A 25,238-nucleotide genomic window follows, 5' to 3' on the forward strand; every position below is an offset into this window, starting at 1 on the left:
GCGCACCTTCAATGAATGATATATTTTAAAACTTTTTCCATACATAAGGCGCACCGCATTATAAGGCGCTATAAGTGCATGCTGGTTTAAGATCAGGTAATTGTGCAATTTTGTAATTGTAATCCTGTGCAGTCCTTCGAGACATTTTTGTGATTAAGGGCCATATAAATAAATGTGACTTGACTTGGCTACAGTAGAGGATGTAGTTACGTTATGCAACCATTAGATGGTGCCGTGCTAAAGGGAATGTAAACAAAACAGTCAGATAGGCCAGTCAAACTTTATTAATAGATAACAAACAAGCTTTACACAACTTAATTCACTCCCAAAATGAATAAACAGCTGTTTTATTATTTTCTCTGAGGTAAAGCATTTTCTTGACCCATCTCTAACATCTTTGATCAACAGCAAGGCATAACATTTTACTTTTCCTCCATTTAGTCAACACGCAAAAAAACGTCTGATACTGTTATGGTAAATTAAACGTTAGTGCAATCGCAATATAGTGACACTCGTAATGTGCAAAAACAATAACAAGTGCACAACAATAACAATAAAGCAATAACATAATAATTGTAAAATGTAAAACGTAAACAGCTCATCCTCATGCTTCTTCCACTTCCGCAACATCGTTTCCATAACGTTAAACTCTCTTGCTGCTCTATTTCCGTGTTCTACTGCGTGACTGATCGCCTTGAGTTTAAACTCTGCGTTGTAAGCGTGTCTCTTAATAGGAGCAATTTCAGGGTCTTTATACAAACGCACAAATAAAAGAGAATCGTTGTTTAATATTTCCCAGTATGCACAGCATCTTCTACGCGAAAAATGGAGTCGGTGGCTGCTTCTCTTAGTTGCGAGACCTTGCAATTCAATATTGATCCATATATAAGGCGCACTGGATTATAAGGCGCATAGTCAGCTTTCTGAAAAAAATCTGATTTTATGTGCGCCTTATAGTGCGGAAAATACGGTAGTTTGTTTTCTTGCACGATAGTGCTGTTCCAGTGAGTTCTAAGGACAGCTTGTATTATTTGACCACCAGATGTCGCTGCGTTGTGGTGTGTAACTAATAACGAGAGTTAGAAAGCACAAGAAAGAATACAAACAGTGAAGACTCAAAGTGACCCGACCGCACATTTTTCTCCACGTGTTTTTGACAAAACTTTTGCACGGTTTTGGGGGGGAGGGGTCCCAAAAGTGGGTCGTAGAACCTATTTTCAATGGGTCGCAGGACTTTGCCTTGGGAAAATAAAGAAAAAAATAATAACTGAGGGTCAATTAAAAGTAGATGATGATAATGCCCTGCAAATACTAGTTTACGCATGGCCATTTTATAACGAAATACCGGTGAATTTTGTTTTCTTATGTTGAGCATGGCCAAACACAAATACAGCAACGATAATATGAAATATATATTTCATTATCCGGAGGAAAGTATTTTGGGTTAGTAATGTAGCCAATTGAGCGTGAAAGGGGATATTATTGCCGTATTTTCCGCACTATAAGGCGCACCGGGTTATAGGGCGCACCCCCAAAAAATAGGTTTTGGTCTTATATTTTCCATACATAAGGCGCACCAGATTATAATGCGCTACAATGGGAACGTCGACAAAACAGTCAGATAGTTCAGTCAAACTTATTACCCCCTTAAAATTCCGAAAGCTTGCAAAGAAGCAAATACGTGTGTCAGATATGTACGGAAACAGTGTCTGTACGATGTCACCAATCACTCAAATGCATCGTTCCAAATATCATTCGGAAGGTTAAAGTCTTGGGATTCAAGAAATGCCAAACATTTCTTAGTTTCCATTTTATTTTTTGCTGGCAACTGTGTGGACAGCAAAGTAAGAATTTTATTGTGCAGGGAAACGTGGTTCTTTACTGTGCATATGACAATAAATACTTTGAATTGAATTTAGTTTGAAACAGACTCATCACAGAAACATCAAGATCGTTCTAAAACAAGATACCAGGAAAATATAAAGGCGCATAGCTCACCTAAGTTCTCTTGCAGCCATCACGTTCAATAATGATACGTAACCATGGTCTCCTTCCAACCGTGAGTGTCGTAAATCCAGGAGAGTAAAATATTTACAAATACAGAATAGTAAAAAATGTTTTCTCTATGCCGTAGTGCAACCCAACGTGTGATTCACATTCATCTTTTTCGGTCAATTGCAGGCTTTGTTTTGCCCCTTTAGCTTATGCGAGCCTGTAAATGATAAAAAGGATCCGCCCCCTTTACCTCCGAATAACTTTAGCCAATAGTGACTGATTCAAATGATGATTGACACATTGGTTAGGAAATGAAACACCGGTATATAAATCCCAGCATACACCGCGGGACTACTTCGCCTTCGGGGGAAAATCTAGTCGGCGGCTGCTTGCCCTAGTTGCAAGACTTTGCGACTTAATATTGATCCATATATATGGCGCACTGTATTATAAGGCGCATGGTCAGCTTTTGAAAAAAATAAAGGCTTTTAGGTGCGCCTTATACTGCGGAAAATACGGTACTTTAAGTCGTTTTGTTTTATTGGGTCATTTTGTTTGTCAAACAAACGTGAATATATTCTACTATTTCTGGTTCAAACTCCGCAATCCTTTAATTCCACGTATTTGATTTAGGTTGCAGCTTGTACTTAGGTTGGGATGTAGGGTCCTGAAGTTAGACCAGTTTAGAACCACTGGTTTTAGATACTGTTTTAGAACATCAGATGCGTTCAAATGGGGACCTCTAGCGGCGACAGTTGGAAATTACAAGCAGCAGAAAGATTTAAAGGCGCAGTATTGCAGAGTTCGATCAAAACAAACCTTAAAATCATTTCCTTTTTGTTGTTGGTTTTTTAATAAGTATTGTGAACTGCAACACTTGATTATTCATCAATTCCACGTCTAGAAGAAGTGAAATTGAGAAAGTCACATGACGCTGTCTCCCTGATTTCACTGACAGTTTCCACGTTGTGCAAATTTCTTTTTTTTCCATTTTAGAATTGCATACCCTTGAATATTAGGATGTAGTCTCTGAAATGCGCAAAGAGGAGCTGATGCTTGGGGGCAGCCCCTCGCTTGCAAGACGATGGCTGCAAAAAAGCGTGGGAGTTCCCTTCGAAGCCCCCTCCCTCTTCCCCAGCTCGCCCTCCTCCCTTGCTGTACATCCTCCCCCACAGAGGCTGCAGCTTAGCCCGCATCCACTTTTGTCCGCCATCCTTACATCTTTTCCATTTTTGCATCTTTAGCATCCCTTGCGTCCATCCGAGGGAGTCTGAGAAGGAAGGAGGGGGAGCTGTGGAGGAGGAGATGCAAGGGGGGCGCATCCTCTCCGTGCGAGTGATGCAGAGCTGAAAGTTGATCTCCAATTTTAGCGTCTCCGGATCGGCTTCGACGCGCAAGATGTCCGGCGCCGATGCGCTCCAGAACGTCGCCGATCGGGTGGTTAAATGTGAGTAGCAACACCACAAGATATTACATAACATCTTCGCTTCTCGTGCCATGGCGTGAATGTGGCCTGCCTGGAGATTTTTTTTTTCAGTCAGTCGCGCGACCGTCAAGTTGGTGCGCGTTCCATTTTCTTGGATTTCTCATTTCGAAAATTGATTGTGTTTTGGTGCACCAGACAACTCCAATGGGGGGGGAGGTTCAGCCGTATGAATTTTGAAAAGGTATTCATGTATTTTTTATACGTTCTCTCAGCTGTCATCGTTCGAATGTGCCTCAGCTTTGAGCTGGGTAGGGGGTGTGGGGGTTGGGGGGGTTGCTCGGATGCTGAGCTCCTGCTCTAAGACGGGCCAGTGATGCAGCAGGATTCCGAGAAGAAGAAGACTGCTTGCTTAAAACGGCTGTAAGGAATTTGGAACTTTTTTACTCGCAGCCGCCCTCTCCTGGCCTGTGTCATCATTGCAGCCTCTGTCAGCTTGTTCATGATGCGCGTGCAAGTAGGTGCATTTCTTCGACACGCTCGAATAAACTTGACATTTTCAGCTTCCTTGGGGTTTGGATTGGTTGTTGGAGTCTACTTGAAAGAAGGCGTCTTCTTACATTCAACATTTACCTGCTAAACTAACAAATAGAAAAGGCACTTTCCAAGACAGGGCAGCACGGCGGCGCAGTGGTTAGCGCATGTGGGGCACAGTTCATGTCATGGGAACCTCCTGCGTGGGTTCAAATCCAGCTCCAGTGCTTGTGTGGGTTTCCTCCGGGAACTCCGGTTTCCTCCCACATTCCAAAAACATGCATTTCAGGTGCAAAATTGTCCCCTAGGTGTGAATGAGCGTGTGAGTTGTCTGTCCCCGTGTGCCCTGCGATTGGCTGGCAACCAGTTCAGGGTGTCCCCTGCCCACTGGGATGGGCTCCAGCTCCCCGCGACCCTAACGAGGATAAGCGGTACAGCAAATGAGATGAGATGAGATGAGATGAGACTTTCCAAGACTTGGCCCCACCCCCCATTCCTCCTACATAATGTATTCCGCCTCAAACAGCATTCCTAAAACTAAGATAAAAGCCGATAAGACCTTTACAGATGCAGAGCATCATTTAAGGTTTCCTTAAATAGTTGAATGTTAAATATTTTCCCCTTAAGTCTGTGTTTACAATATCCAACTAAGTTCAAAGATATCTTTATTCTCTTGCAGAAAAATACATAAAAAGGAACAAACTATGATTTCTAATGGATATCCAGTTTGATGTAGTGAGTTTTATTATTATTAATTTGTATTATTCTTATTGTTGCAATGGAATCTTACTTTTCTTATACTCTGACGGTTTCTTATTTTACAATTCATAGTGCAACACGTTTTCCTGTATGAGTTAAACCATTTGACCTGATCGAGGTGAAAACAAACTGTGTGAATGGGTAAGTGTGAAGCACATTGTAAAGCGCTTTAGGAAGTCTTCAGTGACTTGTAAAGCTCTATATAAATGCAAAACATTTACCATTTATTTTTAACCACACCTATCGTCTTTTATCCTGCTTTTAGCAAAGCTGTTCGGGTAGAACACTGAAAGAAGTAAGAATGGGGTGGGGCAGGAACAGTAAAGAGTGACTTCTTGCTCGCCCCCTTGTTTTTATTTTTGTTCCTATTTGTTTGTGGAATTTGAAAATGGTAAAAGTCAGAAAAGTCCTGCTTCAATTAAAGTCCAAACACCAACCCAAACACCAGGAAAGATGATTATTCCATTATTTTAAGCATGTCTAAGAAATGCACCTACTTGCTAGATATACTCACTACCGCTTTACGTGTTTGACTATCAATTTTCTCCCCTTAACAATGGTTGCGTCATTTAAAGTGTCCTTAAAAAGTTGAAAGTAGAATATTTTCTTTTTTAAGTATGTGGTAACAATTCCCACCTCTGTTCAAAGAATTCCTTATGCTTTATTTTCCACTGCACCTGTTTTTATTTTACTTTTAGCAAAGCTGTTTGGGGCGGAACACATTATGACAGATTACATATGAGGAATTGGGAATTGCGGAGTGCCTGAAAGTGGCATTATTCCTATTTGACAGTGTAGCAGAAAAATGGTGAAGGTTTTACATAGTGTCTAAACGCCAACCCAAACCACAAGAAAGATGAAAAAAGAAGAGTTTATTTGAGTGTGTCTTACAAATGCACATACTTGCACGCACATTATGCACAAGCTGACTAAGGCATGCAGGACATGTGGCACTTGAGGACCGTAATGCCCAGGTCTGCATTATAAGGACTGGTTGGACTTCATACTGTCATTATCACATTGTTTTCCTGTTTCATCCTTGTTGCTACTGCTCTGTGAGGTTTTTGTTTCTAGTTCAGACGGTCGTGTTGTTGTTTTTGACATTTGTTTGTCCGTTACTTTGTACCTGTGTTTTGCTATTAAACATCATCCTTTTCTGACCATTTGGGTCCACCCGGAAATGTTACAGAGGGGAATTAGCGGATGTTGACAGGTATGAATATAAAGAAGGCTATTCTGCGTTTTTAGGAGGGAGACCAATCTAGTTTTGTGCACTGGTCCAACAGTCAGCTTCTGCTGTTTCCAGGCAGAGTCTGAAACTGCTTTCATCTCTCTTGCGGGTTTATTGCAAGGCCAAATCACACGGAAGTTGTTTTTTATGCACCAATCGCGAGACTTTGTCCAAAAAGTCCACTCAGGATGACTTACGTTTTGCCTTACTAATGTGTAAAAACACACTCTCATTGCCAACTCTGATATTTTGCTGGTGCAGACTTTTACTTTTTTTTAAAGCTTTTTATCAGAGTTCATTATTACAGATCTGTTGAAGGAGCTTTAGATGCTCCAGATACATTTTGGAGGGGCTGAAAGTTGTTCTTCATGCAGGGATCGACTCCGGGTCCAAGAAACGGCCTTTTCCCACGTACCATAAGCATCTCTCCAACCTTTCTGTAGCTCACAGTTTGTTTGCTGGGTGATTTTTGTGCTTTTACCGTAGTCATCTTTTGCTTTAGCTCTGTACAACATTGCTGTTTCCCAGTTTCCGCTGCTGGTGGGCCTGAGCAGGAACAGGATCAATATCCAGATAAGAATCAAGATCAGGTTGAGCATGTGAAGATGAGCAAGTCACCTGCAGTCTGTCGCTCTTTGAAGAATGGTTCTTAATGAATATGAGTTGTGGAAGAAGGACTGTATCAGGTATAGTTGGAAACATGGGCATAGGTTTGGTCTTGCATTGGTGGACACAGCGTATTTTCCATTTATTATCTGCACGGTTTATCCTCAGTAGGGTCGTGAGGGTGCTGGAGCCCATCCCAGCTGTCTTCAGGCAGTGGGCAGGGGAAACCTGAACTGGTTGCCAGCCAGTCACAGACAGAGCACTCACACGTTCATTCACACCTAGGGACAATTCGGACCGGCCAATTAACCTGACATGCATTTTTTTGGAGTATGGGAGGAAACCTGAGTGCCTGGAGGGAACCCACACAAGCACAGGGAGAACATGCAAACTCCGTACAGGAAGGCTGGTAGCTGGATTTGAATCCATGACCTCAGAATTGTTCTGCAGACGCGCTAACCACTGAGTTGCAGTGCCGCCCAACAGCGCATTTTTTAAGTGATTTAATAATATTGGTAGAAACAAAACAATGATTGCCCTTTACTGGTGAGGACACGTCCCCCTTCGTCCATGCCAAAACTACGTCCTTGGTTGTCAGACCAATTTTTGGTGCATTACTGAAAAACAGTAACAGTTACTATTACTAGTTACTACATCTAAAATGTAACTCGGTTACCTTCCGGATTACTGACACAAAAAAGTAGCCCGTTACTTTGAAAGTAACCATCTAGTTACAAATTACCAGGTATACTCGCATAGAAGCCAACCCCCCAAAACTAATAATGGAAAGAAATGGAAGAAAACATGTTAGCCAACCAGTGGAAGCAGTGAAATCTTCTTGTTTCTAGGCTTGTGCAATCTTGAGAGTTTGGGTATATTTTGCTGAAAAACTCCATATCCATTTTGTCACTGGTCTTCAAACCACTCCAAGATCTCCTCCATTTCTGGATTCTGTCTTAAAAGTTTTCATTTATTTTCAAAATTCAAGTGGTTGGGCTTGGGCTTAAGATCCTACCTCTGCAGAGGAGTTAAAAACTTTAAAAATGCATATTAAATTCTAGTAAATTTACTGTGTGCCGGTTATCCATCTGAACAAGGGTATTCAGAGAGCGTCCATCTTGATTGGATTGCGGTGCTGTGTGTCTCCAGCCGTCCCCTTCCCGCTAAGCCACCGTCTCAGCATGAAAGAAGTGTTCGACTGCGAAGGGAAACCTCGCGTGGACCTCCTCAAGGCCCACCTGACCAAGGAGGGCCGCTTGGAAGAAGCTGTAGCCTTGCGGATTATCAACGAAGGGGCGGCCATCTTGCGCCAGGAGAAGACCATCTTAGACATCGAAGCACCCGTCACAGGTAACACTCACGTCTGATGCCTGCAGATGCGTTTTAATCAAAGCAAGGTGTTAAGTTTCAACTTTAGACGAAACTCAAAATAAGGAGAGAAGACATCAATGGATTTGACAAGAGACCAGCGAAAGAAGTCAAGTCAAGTCATTTTTATTTGTATAGCCCTTAATCACAAAGTCTCTCAAAGGGCTGCACAGGTTATTGCAGAGACTATTATTTCAGACTATTATTACACCATCCCCTGATCTGAAACCAATATGAGGGCAAGGGAAAACTCAAAAACCTCAACATGAGGAAAAAGAGAAACCTTGAGAAGGGACTGCACATGTGGTAATCCCCCTTTCAGGATGACCAGGCTGCAATGTATGTTGCAAGTACAAATAGTACAGAGATATTGTCAACAAAAAATATAGGTTATTCATATGCTATAGAGTAGAAGTGTGTTTTAAGCTTAGATTTAAACATTTCCACTGAGGTTGCAGATCGGATCTCAGGGGGAAGAGCATCCCCACAGCACCAGAGCCCGGATGGAGAACGCTCTCGATCCTGCGGAACACTTCTTGGCTCTTGGGATCACCAGTAGACTGGCGCTTTCAGAACGAAGAAGCCTGGAAGAAGCCTTCAAATTTAAGGGATTCGCATTCCCCATTCTGAAGCCCTCTCCTGAGCCACCTGTTTTTAGTAAATCTTCAAGGTTACACAAAACAGATCATCCCCAGGTGGTGTGGATATCAAAGAACAGCAACATGATTGGCCAACAGCAACAATGATGAAATAGTCAAAAAAAAAAAATGACAAAAAGAGCATTAATAGTCAAAATAAGTATCGGGCATCCTAAAAAATCCCTTTGCCGTTGTCCAATATTAAAACCAGAATAAACTTATCACAAAGCAAATGTCTTTTTCTCCCAAATAAAAGTATCAGTACCAGTCAGCAGTACCAATGCAATTTCAAAGCCAACGAAAGGTGTCCTCATCTTTGCCTTTTTAAAATTTTCACAGTTTGCGGGGACATCCATGGTCAGTTCTTTGACCTGATGAAGCTTTTCGAAGTGGGAGGCTCTCCAGCCACCACACGCTACCTGTTCCTGGGGGACTACGTGGACCGCGGCTACTTCAGTATTGAGGTGAATCCGCCGACCATGCACAAGATGGCGCTCAGAGAAAAACCAAGCATTTTTTTCTGTCTCCGCAGTGCGTTTTGTATCTGTGGTCGCTGAAAATCCTCTATCCAAAGACTCTCTTTTTACTGCGGGGGAATCATGAATGTAGACATTTGACGGAGTATTTCACCTTTAAACAGGAATGTGAGTATTTCTCAGTCTTAAGCTTTTTTAATGTAACATACTAATTGCGCGAATGTGAACATGTTTTTCATCATTCAGTTACATTTCCCAGCCTTATCAAAGCATTTCATTTTCAATAAGTTCCATTCGCTTTTTAGTTTAATAACAAATGTCCATATTTCAACACTTTGTGTAATGAACTTGCTTAGGATGGTACAAAAGCACAAGCACAGGGCAGTGTCTGTTGTATGGAAATGCAGGCGGCGAGGCAACAGTGTTCAGAACACCAGATGCAAACAGGCGTTACTGAATAAACAGGCGAAAAGTTCGAAGATCCAGTTCAAGCCGCATGGTCGAAAGTCCAAAAGTTCATCAGGTCGTATTCGAAGTCTCGGAGATCAGCCAGCGATTCGTACTCTGGGGAGATAATACGGCTGTGACATAGGTGCTTGGAATGTGATGAGAAAAGCAATAAACTAGCAAGGAACCCAGAATACAGAGTACTTATAAAGGGAAGAGAAAAAGTCATGATATACAGAAAAAACAAGACCAGTGACAAAAGCTGTGAAGGGAATAATAGAGCCCAGAAGTGAGTAACCAAATTAGGTAACGGATGCAACGTCTTTGCCACAAAGTTGTTTTCTCAAATGGTAAATGTTAGATGGACTGCATTTATATAGCCCTTTTCATGTCACTGAATACCTCCAAAAGCGCTTCACAATGTACTTCACTTTTACCGATTCACACACTCACACCCTGATAGAGAGTCAGCCATGAAGGTGCCTATCTGGTTATCAAGGGCATAAGGGGTTCAGTGTCTTGCCCACGAACACTTCGACATTAAAGTCGGAGGAGCTGAGAATCAAATCCGGTACCTGCAAGCGCTCTGACTCCTGAGTTACTGCCACCCCTAGTATGAAAGCCAAGGGTGATGCAACGCCTACGAAAGAGTTTTTCCTCAGTGATATAAGATTTGGTATTAGTATTGTCACACAATGCCAAGATAACAGGATGACGTTTTACAACAAATAAAAACAGCGACCAGATGATAAAGATGCTGTATCTGAGTCAGATCAGTAGGTTTTGAAATTATGGAAATCGGTTTCTTGTGGGGGAGCAAATCCCTACCCTAAAAAACGGGCTGAAGAGGCTGTATTTGCTCAAGACTCACCACAGGAAGTGGTGGCCCTACTATCGCGGTTTAGGTATTTGTGAACCGTGAACAGGAACTAGCTACAGAGAATGAAAAACATGGACTGAGGCGAAATTTAGAGTGCAAGATCATGACCAATGTTCCCTCTAATCTTCCACGGATTTGAACTTTCACACAAAGTCGGTGAGCAACACTTGAAACAACAGTGAGCAACCATAATCCCAAATGTGGCAAGATAATTAATTATCAAACATGTCCAAAACTTGACATCAAGTTACATTTTGCGGAGTTTCCGGCAATGCAAAATGATTTTTCTCTTTTGAATGAATTGACTCATGTACTATTGCAAAGGTTTACGGCCTACAAACATCGTTTGTTGTTACAATTCTTTCACAAGATATCCATTTCTTTTTATTTCCTGATATATTTTGTCGCATAATATTAACATTTTTGGGGGCTTATTTAGTCGAATGTAAGATACAGAACTGTACTTAATCACATTTTTAGTGGAAGTACAATGTTGGCAACAAGATTCACCTGTCATAATTGGAAATTTGTATTCTTTTTTCGGTGTTTTTTTTCTACTTTTGAAAAAAAATTCTTTTATAAAAATCTCATTCTGTTTATTTTTTCCGAGCTGTTACTTTTTTCTTTTTGTTCTCTATTTACTTTTTTCCTACATTTCTTTCTTTTCTTTTTTTCTGTTTTTTTTTAAATACATTTTTCCTTCTTTTTTTCTCTTCCTTTTGTTTCTTTTTTTCTCAGCTTTTGCCTACTTTTTCATTTCAGTATTTTTTTCTTTTTTGTTCTATTCCCCCCTTCCTTTAAGTCATTTTGTGCATAATTTTACATAATATTTGGTCATGTTGGGATTAAAGAAGCAAAAACAACCAGAAGAGCCGTTTAGGACCCGAAAGAGCCGGTTCCTTTTTAGTGAGCCGAGCCAAAGAAGCCGGTTCTCGACATACTCTACTAACTTTACTCAACTTCGTTCGACTTCAAAATACCGCATTTAGGACACAACGTCAGGGGAACCCGTGTATTTTTACCTTCATGCACTGTAACTTTGACATAAGTCACCTCTTAAAAGGTAATTTTGAGCCCTCATTTTTGTGCCCTGGCTAGATTTGCTTGTGTGCCGAGAATGTGCGAGCAGTGCGCAATTGAGGAATAGAGGGAACACTGATCGTGACCTTTACTTTACCCGTTAAAATGTCCATTTGTTTCCAATGAGACGTCCAATAACTCATTCCCCATTTTTCAACATCAACATCTTCTGCTTTTCATGTGTTCTAGTCTGTTTTAAGCCCAGCAGAAATGATCTCAGACGTTATCTCATTCTTTTTCCAAATGGATCCAATCTTGAAATCCGCTTTGTGGCGATTTTCCAGGTAAGATCAAATATTCGGAGCAGGTGTACGACTCGTCCATGGACGCTTTCGACTGCCTTCCCCTGGCCGCTCTCATGAACCAGCAGTTCCTGTGCGTCCATGGTGGCCTCTCGCCGGAAATTCACACTTTAGACGATATCAAGAAGGTAGGAGTGCCGTTCTGACCCGGATCTAGATAGGATCTGAGAACGCCGTGTTCCATTCAGCTGGACCGCTTCAAGGAGCCGCCTGCATTCGGGCCCATGTGCGACCTGCTGTGGTCGGACCCTCTGGAGGACTTTGGCAACGAGAAGACGCAGGAATATTTCAGCCACAACACAGTGCGAGGCTGCTCCTACTTTTACAGGTGAGTTTTACGCCGACGGCAACGGACGGGCTTCCTTTCTTGTCCCCGTAATACGGGTGGCGCAGAGGCCGTTCAATAAAAAAAGAACAGTTTGCATAGCATTTCTCAGGCAACCAACTGCAACTCAAAGTACTGCATGAAATTAAGTCAAGTCATATTTATTTGTATAATAATAATAATAATAATAATACATTATACTTTGAAGCGCCTTTCAGGACACCCAAGGTCGCTGTACATACAGTAACACAAAACAATTAAGCAAGAATAAATCCAAAGTAAAACAAGCCAGTAGTAAATAGCTAATAAAACACATTATAGTTAACTTTAGAAGGAGCCCACAGACCGCAGCAAGCCACCAGAGATGGTGAGAGAGATGGAGAGATAAATATAGAGAGATAGAGACAGAAAGAGAGTGAGAGAGAGAGAGAGACTTGGGGAGAGAAAAAGAAAGAGAGGCTTAGCGAGAGGGAGATAGCGAGAGAGAGTGACAATGAGAGATATAGCAAGTGAGAGAGATAGATAGAGGGAGAGATAGGAAGCGACAGATAGCGAGAAGGCAAGAGAGGGAGCAAGAGAGTGAGATATTAAGAGAGAAAGATAGCAAGAGAGTGATTTAGAGTAGAGAAGAGAGGGATAGCGAGAGGGAGAGAGATTCCAAGAGAGCGAGCCAGAGAGAAATGGTGAGAGGGATAATGAGACACAGCAAGAGAAATGGTGAGAGAGATAGCAAGAGAAAGATAGAAATAGCAAGAAAGGAATTGGGAGGGAGAGCAAATGAGAGAGATAGCAAGAGAGAATAAGATATAGAGTAGGCAAATAAAAGAGATAGACATAGAGAGAGAGAGAGAGAGAGAGAGAGAGAGAGAGAGAGAGAGAGAGAATGAGAGATTGCAAGAGAAAGTGAGAGAGTAGGACAGCGAGCAAGAGAGAGATAGCAAGATAGAAAGAGATATACAGGAGGCAAACAAGAGAAACGGTGCAAGAGAGAGAGAGAGAGAGAGAGAGAGAGAGAGTGAGAGAGAGAGAGAGAGAGAGAGAGAGAGAGAGAGAGAGAGAGAGAAAGAGAGAGAGAGATTGGAAGGGAGAGAGACAAATAGAGGGAGAAAGTGGGACGGACTTAGGGAGAAAGAGAGCTAGACTTAGGGAGAGGGAGCAAGAGAGTGAGATAGCAAGAGAGAGAGATAGCAAGATAGAGAATTACCAAGAGAGAGAGACGATAGAGAGAGAGAGAGAGAGAGAGACGATAGATATGGATATAGAGTAGAGAAGAGAGAGAGATAGTGAGAAGAGGGCGAGGGATTGCAAGAAAGATAGCCAGAGAGATGGTGAAAACTAGAGACGTGGCAAGATAGAGGGAGAGGTAGAGAGAGAGAGTGAGAGAGAGAGAGAGAGAGAGAGAGAGAGAGAGAGAGAGAGAGAGTGATAGAGATAGAAAGAGAGAGGAGTCTTGATATTGTCGTTCTCTAGCAATGTCCTCCACACTGGGTAGAGAGCAGCCCATGATTTTCTGGTGTGTGTTGATGACTCTGTGCGGTTACAAAAATGGACTCGTCTTGTTCAAAAGTGCCTGTTTCGTTTGGACCGTTGATTTCGGGTGAGCAAACAAGAAAGTTTTCAATATCTTTGCAGTTTCTTGACTTTTCTTGCCTGTTGCTGTTACAGTTATCCAGCAGTGTGCGAGTTCCTCCAAAGCAACAACCTTCTCTCCATCATCCGAGCGCACGAGGCCCAGGACGCTGGGTACGTTTTCCAGTTTTCTGTTTTTTTTGGTTTTCCGGTTTCCACGCTTGAAAACTCATCGGCGCCACCTTCTTTGCGCTTCCCCACTTACAGTTACCGGATGTATCGGAAAAGTCAGACCACGGGATTCCCGTCCCTCATCACCATCTTCTCAGCGCCCAACTACTTGGATGTTTACAACAACAAAGGTCTGTTATTATTACATTCTGGGCCCACCAACCCGGAAAAATTGAGTTGGAGACCCTTGCTTTCCTAAGTTTTTTTTTAATTTGGTCTTTTTACCAATCTGGTCTCGTGAAATGTTGATAAAAGCAGTAGTCTGCAACCTTTACTGTTCCAAGGACCAGTTTAATGTCCAATTAAATTCTCTTGGCCCGGTCCAATAATAACATAAGCAAAAATTAACGATAACAGCAATAATAATAATGATAATTAGCCCGAATCCACTGTGTATCCATGAGATCACTCCTGTTCTAGATGACTTTAGAAAAGGCATTCGATGTGATCTCATGATCACCCTGAACTCTTTCCCCAATTGCACCATTCCCACATTGTACAAGGTGGCACTGAGAATTACATTAGTTTGATGATGGAATAAAATGAATGAATACATTTTCTTATGTCATCTACAATCCAAATAACCTAATCAATGTTTATTTCGATAGCACTTTATCACAAAGGTCTCAAAGGGCGGCACGGACTGGTGGTTAGTATGCGGCGTTCTCATCGTTGCGATCCGGGTTTAATTCCGTTTGCATCTAATGCCGAGCAAAAGTCATGGTATGACGCGTACCTTAACTTTGAGTTTTTTGATGCAAAAAAATGTGTGTATACAAAAAAAAATAAGGTATAAGCCAAAAATTTAATTTCTGCACGGCCCGTAACCAAACGACCCACCATCCAGTACCAGTCCACAGCCCTGTAGTTGCAGACCACTGGATTAGAACACATTGAGGAAAAACATTCCTCCCACAGACGCCATCTACTGGTGTTATTTTGTTTTTGCAGGGAAGTTTTGCCTCCAAATTGGTGGTCACTGACAATAGTCAATTTTTTTGCCTTGAAATGTAATCCTGAATTCTTAACCATGCAAAATGTGAGGAAATAGTACATGTTTTTTGCATGGAATCTATATATATTTAATCGGTTTATTACGATCATTTTCTGAGATAATGCATTTTGAAGGCATGTCTTGTCTTTGTCTTGAGCTGTGATGTCATCAGAGGAACATCAGCACCCTAGCAAACCAGTCGCTGTATTGGTTTACGTGTTAATTCACAAAGATGTTTCGAGTGTTTCAACCGAAGTTTAGGTAGTTTTTGTGGTGAAGCCCTAGGCTTGAGCGTTGTGTGGCAGGTGGATGCAGTAATGGTACTACAAAGGCCGAGCAGCCAAAAAGGGGCGTACTGGCCAAGAAAACAAATGGAGAGACCCCAACAAAAATAGACCAAGTGACACAGCAAAACTGGAGCTAACACCAGGCTAGCCGGCCAAACAACACATGGTTGGCAGCCAACGAGTGCCACCCGGGAGCAGACAAAACAGGAAAACAGGGAGCTAGCCGGACCAAATTATACCAATTGCGATACATGGAGCAAAAAATAACAAAGAAAATCCACCATCGCCTATCTCTAAGGAGAAATGGGCTAATGCAATTGCAGTTCACCACAATCGCCGTCTGTTTCGGAGCTGGCTTCACATGTTGTGTTAATGTTGATGTTCCTTTAATGACGTCACAGCTTTAGAGAAAACAACCTAGTTGAAGTAACTTTGAGTCAATTTCCTCGAGTCCCCTGACGCCTGGAATATTTTGCAACATATTTACATGACTGCGTGGAAGAACACTACATGTTCGGTGTCTAGTTGAAAAACACATTTATTTTTCGTAATATTTTTACCTGAGAGCAAAAACATCTCATAGAGAGAAATTATTGTTATCTTTTTCACCAGGCATTGACTTTGTGCCACGCTCTTTTTACAGCCGCCGTCCTCAAATACGAAAACAACGTGATGAACATCCGACAGTTCAACTGCTCGCCGCATCCCTATTGGCTGCCCAATTTCATGGATGTTTTCACCTGGTCGCTGCCATTCGTGGGCGAGAAAGGTAGGAGCCGCTTGATTGGTCGTCTCGGCTGCCAATGAAACTCTTTCGTACTCCCAGTCACGGAGATGCTGGTCAACGTGTTGAGTATCTGCTCTGACGACGAGCTCATGAACGATGAGGATGAGATCTTCGACGGTAAAAAAAAAACAAAACTTGGCATCCAGATAAAAGATGTCAGCCAATGACTATTTCTTTTAATTTTTTTACCAGCCAATGCAGCGGCGGCACGCAAAGAAGTGATCCGAAACAAGATCCGCGCCATTGGGAAAATGGCTAAAATGTTCTCTGTCCTCAGGTGAAGTGCTGTTGCTCATTTTTCCATGGCATCATTTACCCATTATTTTCTCTTTTATTTTGGTACATAACGGTTATTGTGCTCCAGAAAGTCACTGATTTGCCCACTATTCTTTGCTTTTATTTTGGTATCTATTAGTGATTCCACTGCCCATACCTCTTTTCTTTTATTATGGTAAATGACAGTGATGATTGTGCAGAAAGGCCGTGATGCTCCTACACCTCTTCTATTTGATTTTGGTATCTAACAGTGGTTAAACTGCAGAAAGGCCCTGATTTGCCCATACCTCTTCTCTTTTATTATGGTAAATGACAGTGATAATTCTGCAGAAAGGCCCTGATGTTCCCACACCTCTTCTATTTTATTTTGGTATCTAACAGTGATTACACTGCAGAAAAGCCTGATTTGCCCCTACCTCTTCTCTTTTATTATGGTAAATGACAGTGATGACTCTGCAGAAAGGCACTGATGTTCCCACACCTCTTCTCTTTTATTTTGGTACCTCATGGTGATTACACTGCAGAAAGGCACTGATTTGCCCATACCACTTCTCTTTTATTTTGGTATCTAACATTAGTTGCACTGCAGAAAGACCCTGATTTGCCCATACCTCTTCTCTTTTATTATGGTAAATGACAGTAATGACGCTGCAGAAAGGAACTTGTTTGCCCACACCTTTTCTTTTTTATTTTAACTGATGCTGCAGAAGGGCCACGATGTGCCCAAACCTCTCCTCTTTCATTTTGGGAACTGATGCAGTAGAAACGCCACGGTTTGCCCAAACCTCTTCTCGTTTGTTTTGGGAACTGACGCTCTAGAAACGCCTGAGTTGTTAACTGATGGTGATGACATGTTACAAAGGGCCCAGATATCCCCTAGGCTCTTCTCTTTTATTTTGGCGACCGATGCTGAAGAAAGGACACATTTTGCCCAGACATCTTCTCTTTTATTTTGGAAACTGGTGCTGCAGAAAGGCCCTGATTTTCCCATACAACTTCTTTTATTATGGTAACTGACAGTGATGATTCTGCATACAACCTTTCCCTTTTATTTTGGCGACTGACACTGCAGAAAGAACCCGTTTTGCCCACACCTCTCCTCTTTTATTTTGGCAACGGACGTTGCAAAAATGCACAAATCTGCCTACACCTATTGCTTTATTTTGGCAACTGACACTGCAGAAAGGCCCCGTTTTGCCCACACCTCTTCTCTTTCATTTTGCTAACTGATGCCGCAGGAACGCTACAATATTCTGCACCTTTTCTCTTTTATTTTGGTAGGGAGGAGAGCGAGAACGTGTTGACGCTGAAGGGGCTGACGCCCACCGGTATGCTGCCCAGCGGGGTCCTTTCTGGGGGCAAGCAGACGCTGCAGAGTGGTCAGTACCCAAGTCTCTGTTTTTCCAATGGGGAATGATCCCAAAATTTTGATGGCTGCATCAATTTCTGATTTCCTTAACGATCAAATGATCAGAATGACATACCAACAGCAAAGAAAATATTTGGAAGCCTTAAATTAACATGGCTGAGCAGATTTCTCTCTGTCTAAGTACTGCGTATTTTTTCAGTATTGCAAGCTTTTCTCTCTTGTTTTTGCAGTATTCACAAACAGAGGTAAGATTAGGCCTTAAAAAAATCCAGCCCGACCCGACCCAGGGCGGCAGATACTAAAGCCCGATCAATTGACTTGATTTGCAGATACCACCCCGAAGTTAACGCTAAATTCCATATTCTATTCGTGAGGACTCGAAAGGAAGATAGGTGATTTATGATAACACATTCAAGCCTGTGTTTTGTAACAAAATCTATGTTAAACAAGACTGTATAAACATTTACATAAATTTTACTGAGTCTACAGAGGTTACATTAACAGAGAATTTGACATTATTCACAGATTTTTTAAGAGTTGACAGGAACGATTTAAGACCATTTATAATTTTGACGGGTTGAGGATTGGGCCATAAACCACAGCAGCACATACTTAAGAATCTCATGTGCCACTTTAATAGAATAGAATAGAATAGAATATACCTTTATTGTCATTGTTACAAAATGGGTTAACATATTGTGACAACGAGAGGCAGAGAGACAAAGAAGAATGACAGGTGGATACTAATAAAAAGAAGTCAGCAAAAGAGAATCCAGGCCCAACCTGAACGTAATGAATGACATAATGGGTCCAACGCAGACCGTAATTTGGGTCATGACGGGCCCGGACTCGGGCTTGAACTTAAGATCTTACCTCCATTCACCATCGGTCTACTTAAAAAATCTTGTCTGTTGTTACTGAGTTCCAATACTCCAAAATAATTTGATTGGCCACAAAGAGTGGAATACATCCTCAGCTTTTTGCTAGCTGTGCCGTTTTCTATTACACAATGTTTTAATTGTATGACAAGCATAATGGCCTGGTATTGCCAGGCATTTTAGGTGCGCGAGGTGGTTAGGGTCATGGTTTGTTGAAAAAGTGCCAGGGATGCACAAAGCAGTCCCAAAGAGCCACATGAAGCTCCAGAGATTCTTGTACACGAAAGCAGATGTTTATGGATTTTGTTGATGTGTATTTGGGGTGCCTTGACAAGAAACATAGCTAAAGGAAATCGCAGAGGGCTAAAATACAAATTTGTGAATTTTTATGAAAATACGGTCAGCCATTTCGGAGCCTATGAGTCACACACACACACACACACACACACACACACAAATCAAGATTTAATATATGCATTGTCATTCCATCCTTACTTCACATCAGACTGCTGCTTTTCAACCGCCATTTAAGTTTGGATTTTGAATGGTTGCAAGTGGTTTTCGTTTTTGAAACACACCCCCATCTCAAATGCATGGTGCTCCATCCACCATTTTCAAACCAGGGGCTGTTTGCATGGCTTTAACCTGCTCCCCTCCTCCTCCAGCCACCATTGAAGCCATCGAAGCCATCGAGACCAGCGACGAGGACGGAGAAGGTAAAAAAAATAACTGCAGCAGAACACAAATTATGCCTATATCCCCCACCCTCTTAGCGGTGTTGGGGTCTCCTCCTTGCACCACAAACGTTATTGCTTAAAACCTTGCTGGAATTGAGTCAGAACATTCGAAATACACAAGGCTGTTTCCATGGCAACGTGTTCCAGCATCTCACTCGAAAACACAAAGGTGGCTTTTCTTCTTGGCTAAACTTGGAAAGGTGCTGTAAGCACAAGTACACCGTCAAAAACAGACAACATAAACGCTTGAAAAGGACTCAGAAGCAAAAACACTAAAAAGTAACCCAATATCGGTTGAGAGTGGACCCGCCCACTTATTCCAAAATTTGGGTCCTTTGTTAAAGGGACAGCGTATATCATTTGGCACCTACGACCGGTTAAAAAAAGCTTTGTTCATTAAAAGAAATCTTGCCGTCACGTGTGTTCACTGCTGCTACCGTGAACCGTGCACACATGCGCTGTACTTGTCAAAAGGAACTTGAGAAAAAAATTACCGGTATATATATTTTACAAAAACAAGAGAGTATCTCGAATTTTTTTACCGATGCATTAGCCTTAAATCCGATTTACCCTAACATGCTTCCCTCAAATTAATCAATCTCTGACTTCTTTTGCTGATGCACATGCGCATGAGAGCGAATCAATGCAAAACAGCTAATTTTACCATCCCTAGTATGCAGCAGGGGTAAACCAGTGAAAGCTGTCGGGCCCTGCTATTGAACAGAAGAGTGTGTTGTGTCACCCTGACCCGAGTGACATGGCTGCTTTCTTGTGTCCTGTTTCATCTGGAAGGACGAAAGCATGACAAACTTATGTGCCGAGGTGCCTAACTTGTTTGGGTGTTTCGGCATTTGGGTTGGCCATGGTTCAAATAATTTTGTGTGTGATTTTTGCTATTTTTTCCCCTTTTATATTTTCTTTGTTATTGTATGTGTTTGTCTTGCTGTCAGTCACCCCTCTCGAGGGATATGACCAAGGTAAATTAATAGATAAAATAGTATGCAGAGATCCGCCCATATCTCCCGCTCACCCAATCAAATTGCTCTGTGTACTTGGCTGGCGTTTTTGGGTGTTTGCAGTTGGTTCAGAGGGTTTTTATCATGATGTGTCTCAACGGTGAACATACATTGGGCTTCCATATACAGGATTCCACAGAAATGTACCACCAAAACGGGTCACTGTCACTGTAGAGTGTAGTTGGGAATCTGCCCTATATATTCTGGACCGAACCAATGAATGTTGCATTGCTTTGGCTTTGCATACACTAAGATTGGCGTGATATAAAGAAGATTAGCATGGCCCTTATTTAAACTCCGGGCCAGATGTACTCATGAAAAGAGCCATAGATGGCTTGTGAGCCATATGTTACAGACTTCTGGGTAACAACCTGATATTCAAAACCGCCCCATTTGTCATTTTAAACAAACGCTGTGTGTACAAAAGGACCCCATTTTTACCCCGACCCAATTTGTCTTGATTTTTGTTATTTTTTTCAGTATTTTGGGGTTAGGTGATTTCCTCACCCGTGCTTTTATCTGTCTCCAGCCATCCGCGGCTTCTCGCCCCAGCACAAGATCAGGAGTTTCGAGGAAGCTAAAGGCCTGGACCGCATCAACGAGCGCATGCCCCCCCGCCGGGACCACGCCGCAAAAATCAACGAGGCAAACGGAACCGATGACAACAAAAACGTCCAGTAACCGGGACTGGGGACACCTGGCACGTCCCCATGGGGACTTGCAGGCCATTTGCTGCTTTCTCTGCCCAGGGAAGGGAGGCCGTACTTCAGTCTGCCCTGGAGTTTCTTCCAACTGCTGGATTACAAAACGGACCAAGTCGGTAACGTTGGTGACCAACCAACAAGCGGCGTCATTTCAGCATCCGTGCCAAGGAAAAGGGTTTTTTCCCCCTTTTTTTCAGGTCGGTTTTCAGATTCCGGACGCTGGTTTGCAAGTATTATGACAGAAATGTCCTCCGACGATTGAGTAGCCCTTTAAACATGGAAAGACAGACTCTCCTGTTTATTTTAAAGGTTGGGTGCACCATCTGAGGTGTCCTTAAAAAGTCAAATATTTTCTCTATTAAGTATGTGTTGACAATGCCCAACTGAGTTCAAAGAGCCCTTATGCTTTATTTTCCACTGATTTTATCTTACTTTCATCAAAGCTGTTAAGGGAGGAACATATTAGGTAAGAGGGATGGCGAGATGGGAGTGGGGTGGAAAGTAATTTAATGCTTGTCCCCAAGTGTTTTTTTTTGTTTCTAATTGTCAGTGTAGCATGAAAATGGTGAAAATAAGAAAAGGCCACACTTCAAACGTCCAAACCCCAACCCAAACCCAACCCAGATGAAGAAAGAAGAGTTTATCCGAGCGTGTCTAAGAAATGCACGCACTTGCATGCGCATCATGAATGAGCTGACTGAGGCTGCGATGACGACACAAGTCAGGAGATGGCGGCAGAGAGTAAAAAAGTTCCAAAATCTGCACAGCTTTCATTTGTTCTCCTCATATGGAGGAGTCACTGCAGTGCAAGATGAAAGCCTCCATGCGAGTGGTGGTCTCCTAGCAACCAGGACGATTCGAGGACGGACACAAAGTGGGGACGGGAGACGTCATCGTCTTCCTGTCTGTAGAGAATGGGAAAATGTTTTATTGTATTTATTTTTGTTTCTTTCTTTTTCATCAGTGGTCCCCAAACTACGTTCCGCGGGCCGGATTTTTAACCTAAAACAGAGCTCAAGGTCCGGGGTGTACGTTTTTGGTTGTAGTAGGATCCAATCCCAGGGAGCAATGGTGAGAGTACCAAATTACTACATAAGAATAGGCATTGGGTTTTATATCATGATTACACTACTTTTGGTCACAGTACCAGAGAGGAATGTAGATTTTGTTTCACATGTTAGAATGACAAAATGTAGTGGTATTCTAACATGTGAAACACACAATGGTACTGCGAGTAAAAATAGTGTGATAATGAGATAAAATATAAGGCCTCTTGGCAAGTCATCTATTCCAGTTACATGCCTTGACACAAATTAAGCAAACAAATGACACATTTCAAATTTATTGATTGAATAGCTGACATCATGTTGGGCCATCTTGCTGCCACGGGTACACTAAATACTATTTTTATCCCCCCTTTTTTCTTCTTTTTTTCTTGCTTTTGTCATTTTTCTCTTTTGTTTTCCCCCTTTTTATGTGTTTTCCTTTTCCTGTCCTTTTTCCTTTCTTTTTTTCTGATTTCATTTGTTTTCTTTAGTTTTCTGTTTTTTTCTTTTTTCTTTCTTTTTTATGTTTTTGTCTCTTCTTTTTCTTCTTTTTTTTTCTTTTTTGTTTTTACTCTTCTTTCTTTTCCGGGCTTTTTTTCCTTTGTCTGTCTTTTTACTTTTTTTCTACAGATTTTTCTTCTATTTTTTGGTATCATTTTATGTATCATTCATTCTGTATCATTTTCTACTTTGTTTTGCTTCTTTTTTTATTATTCTTTTCCTCCCTTTTTTTCTTTTTTTTCTCCTGTGACCCACTGAAAACGGGTCTGCGACTCACTTGTGGATCTCGACCCACCATTTGAGAATCACTGATTATTTCCAATTCACTGGTGGTCCAGTGCTCTGGCAACTAAGCTGATCACGGACCTGGTAATACTGTGCACGGCACAATAGAGAGTTTATGTTCCTTAGACTATTTTTTCTTTAAAGACCCTACACACTGTTATTGAGTCATTATTTATTTCATAAATAATGTTATTATTTATTTTCCGAATTGTTCTGTGAAGAATCCAGAAGGGTTATTTGAGTGTGGCTTTCTGGAAAACAATCGTTTTTTCTTACATTTAGGGGCTCCTGAAACCGTCCCACTTTTTCAATCGAAACCTGACCCCAACCTTCATCAGGGAAGGGAAAAGTGGGGCCCTCATAGGAAAAAGTTTGAGGACCCCTGATGTAGAGAAAGTGAAAAGGTTTTATTCTATTTATTTATTTATTGCATCAAGGCCGTCCTCAGGGGGACATTTTTTACCTTCCTTTGTGCATGACCTAGCACATTCAACATTTCTGAAGGAAACATAAAAGACACTGGAGCATCTGGAGAAGCTTACGGATGAGATGAGAGTTTTTTTTGTTTTTTCGAATTTTGGATTCCATCCTGCACACAGGTGCTGTCACTCAGGTGTGCATTCATTTCATCTTGGCCCACATTTTAGTTTCAATTAGCTAATTGGTTTAATTCAAAGGTTTTATCCTTAGTTTTTCTTTTATCATTGACAAACCTGACCGTGGAACTTCACTCTAAGGCAGGGTTGTCAAACATGCAGCCCCCAGGCGGGATAAGGCCCCACAACAGATTAATATCTGTCTCTCTTTGTCCCTCTCTTTCTTTCTCTCTTTTTTCTCTCTTTCTTTCTCCCGCTCTCTAACTCTCTCTCTGTCTCTCTCTCTCTCTCTCTCTCTCTCTCTCTCTCTCTCTGTCTTCCTTGTTTCCTTTTCTCTTCATTTGTTCTGCAATCAGTATATATTTCACTTTCCGTTTCCCCTTTCCTTTGTTTTTTCTCTCTCTCCTGCTCTCTTTCTCTCCCTCTCTCTCTCTTTCTTTCTTAATCTACTACTCCCCCGTGAGAGTTTTTTATTTCAACTATGTGGCCCCCAAGCTAAAATGAGTTTGATGCCCCTGCTCTCAGGTATCCACACTGTGATGACATTTTGTAAAAACTGAAATTTCAATCATTGTTTTTTTTAACGGATTTTCTCGGATAGGAAGCGGAAACATACGAAACGGATTCTGAGCAGATGATCCTGAAGGTCGAGACAAGGTCGTCGACAGCATCTCGGGTACGGAATGCATCGATGCATGCAATTCGGTTCCTAATTGTAACGTGAGATCGTGAAACTGTATTCGTGATTCAAATAGTACACTGGAATTATTTTGTAACTTGGTCGGTCTTGTTTTATCCTTTTTCTAAAGAGAGGCTTCCTTCTTGGGGTTTTTTTTTTTCGTTTCGGAGCATTGCTTTTATTTTGAAAATGGAGGGTAGCTTGACATTGTTTACATTTTTCTCGTACTGATATTTAATAGAGTGAATGAAATATAACCTGAATGAAAAGCTCCTTTCAGGCTGCTAAAGCATGTTCAAAGCATGTTTTTGAAGAAATTGGGCACCGAGAAAGACAGACCAACAGGATGGCTGATATTATTGTTACAGTTTAATCTTCTTTTTCTTGTTCTTGTACATGCATATTTTGACCTATGTAATGGATTTATCTTGCAACATTTTCTTTTGATATCTGGAGAGATTTGTTCTGGTATTTGACTTCTGAAATGATACACACATTGTAAGCATGCCCTATGGGACAAATATTTCATTTTTCTTTTGTTTTTTTTACTCTTGATTAAAATATGCATGAATAAAATCAAGTCCCGTTATTTCTTACTCGGCAAATGACTGCTTTTTATCATTATTGTGCTTGAGAAATTGATATTTTTACATTGCATAAAATACAGTTCTTGTCAGCAAATAAATCTTTAGCAATAATAATTTTAATTTTGAAAATTAGAGAAATATTGACGTTCATTATAGAGCCGGAAGTGACGTCGTTGATCACTTTTTACCTTTAGTCTCAGTATTAAGTGCAATGTGGTATTAGACTGGCTTTGAATTTTAGTGTACAATTTTTTTACTCTTGAATAAAATATGAATGGATAAAATCGAGTCCCACAGTTTTTTTGTGGGGCAAATAGCAACTGTTCATCACGATTAAGCAATTGTAGCTTGAGAAATTGACATTTCACCTTGCATAAAATCCAGGTTTTGTCAGCAAATATGTCGGTTATTTTAAATAATAATTGTAATTTTAAAAATTGCATAAAAATAGTGCAGGGATGTCTTTTATTTTTCTTTCGTTGTTTTACTCTTGAATAAAATATGAATGTACAAAATCCAGTCTCGTTGTTTCTTACTCAGCAAAGAGCTACTGTTCATTATGTAGCTTGTAAAATATACTTATAACATTGCCTTAAATTTAAAGGTCTTTTCAAGTAATAATTCATTAGTGA

At 41.3% G+C, this 25,238-nt stretch overlaps 1 protein-coding gene across 2 annotated transcripts; it reads left to right on the top strand.

Moving 5' to 3' along the window:
* The first annotated feature begins 3,169 nt into the window (after positions 1–3,169).
* Positions 3,170–24,615, top strand: LOC148349336 (protein phosphatase 3 catalytic subunit alpha-like). 2 transcript variants are annotated; one of them, XM_088320963.1, is made up of 14 exons: positions 3,170–3,442; positions 7,698–7,898; positions 8,894–9,018; positions 9,087–9,198; positions 11,722–11,867; positions 11,928–12,067; positions 13,730–13,807; positions 13,901–13,995; positions 15,789–15,914; positions 15,972–16,049; positions 16,125–16,209; positions 17,490–17,587; positions 19,121–19,171; positions 20,738–24,615. In XM_088320963.1, the coding sequence occupies exons 1-14, from the start codon at positions 3,394–3,396 to the stop codon at positions 20,887–20,889; spliced, it is 1,536 nt and encodes a 511-aa protein (XP_088177089.1). In that variant the 5' UTR covers positions 3,170–3,393; the 3' UTR covers positions 20,890–24,615. The 2 variants fall into 2 exon arrangements, with proteins under 2 accessions (XP_088177089.1, XP_088177090.1); XM_088320964.1 differs by lacking the exon at positions 19,121–19,171.
* Positions 24,616–25,238: the final 623 nt, after the last annotated feature.

The sequence above is a fragment of the Urocampus carinirostris genome, chromosome 17 (assembly GCF_059441175.1).
Source record: "Urocampus carinirostris isolate Australia breed hairy pipefish chromosome 17, RoL_Ucar_1.0, whole genome shotgun sequence".
NCBI classification, from domain to species: Eukaryota; Metazoa; Chordata; class Actinopteri; order Syngnathiformes; family Syngnathidae; genus Urocampus; species Urocampus carinirostris.

Bases quoted from the DNA above. Each gene is read 5' to 3' on its own strand.
- LOC148349336 (XM_088320963.1), top strand. From the start codon at position 3,394: ATGTCCGGCGCCGATGCGCTCCAGAACGTCGCCGATCGGGTGGTTAAA. The intron at 7,899-8,893 runs GTAACACTCACG...AAATTTTCACAG, and splicing joins CATCGAAGCACCCGTCACAG to TTTGCGGGGACATCCATGGT. The intron at 13,808-13,900 runs GTACGTTTTCCA...CCCCACTTACAG, and splicing joins CACGAGGCCCAGGACGCTGG to TTACCGGATGTATCGGAAAA.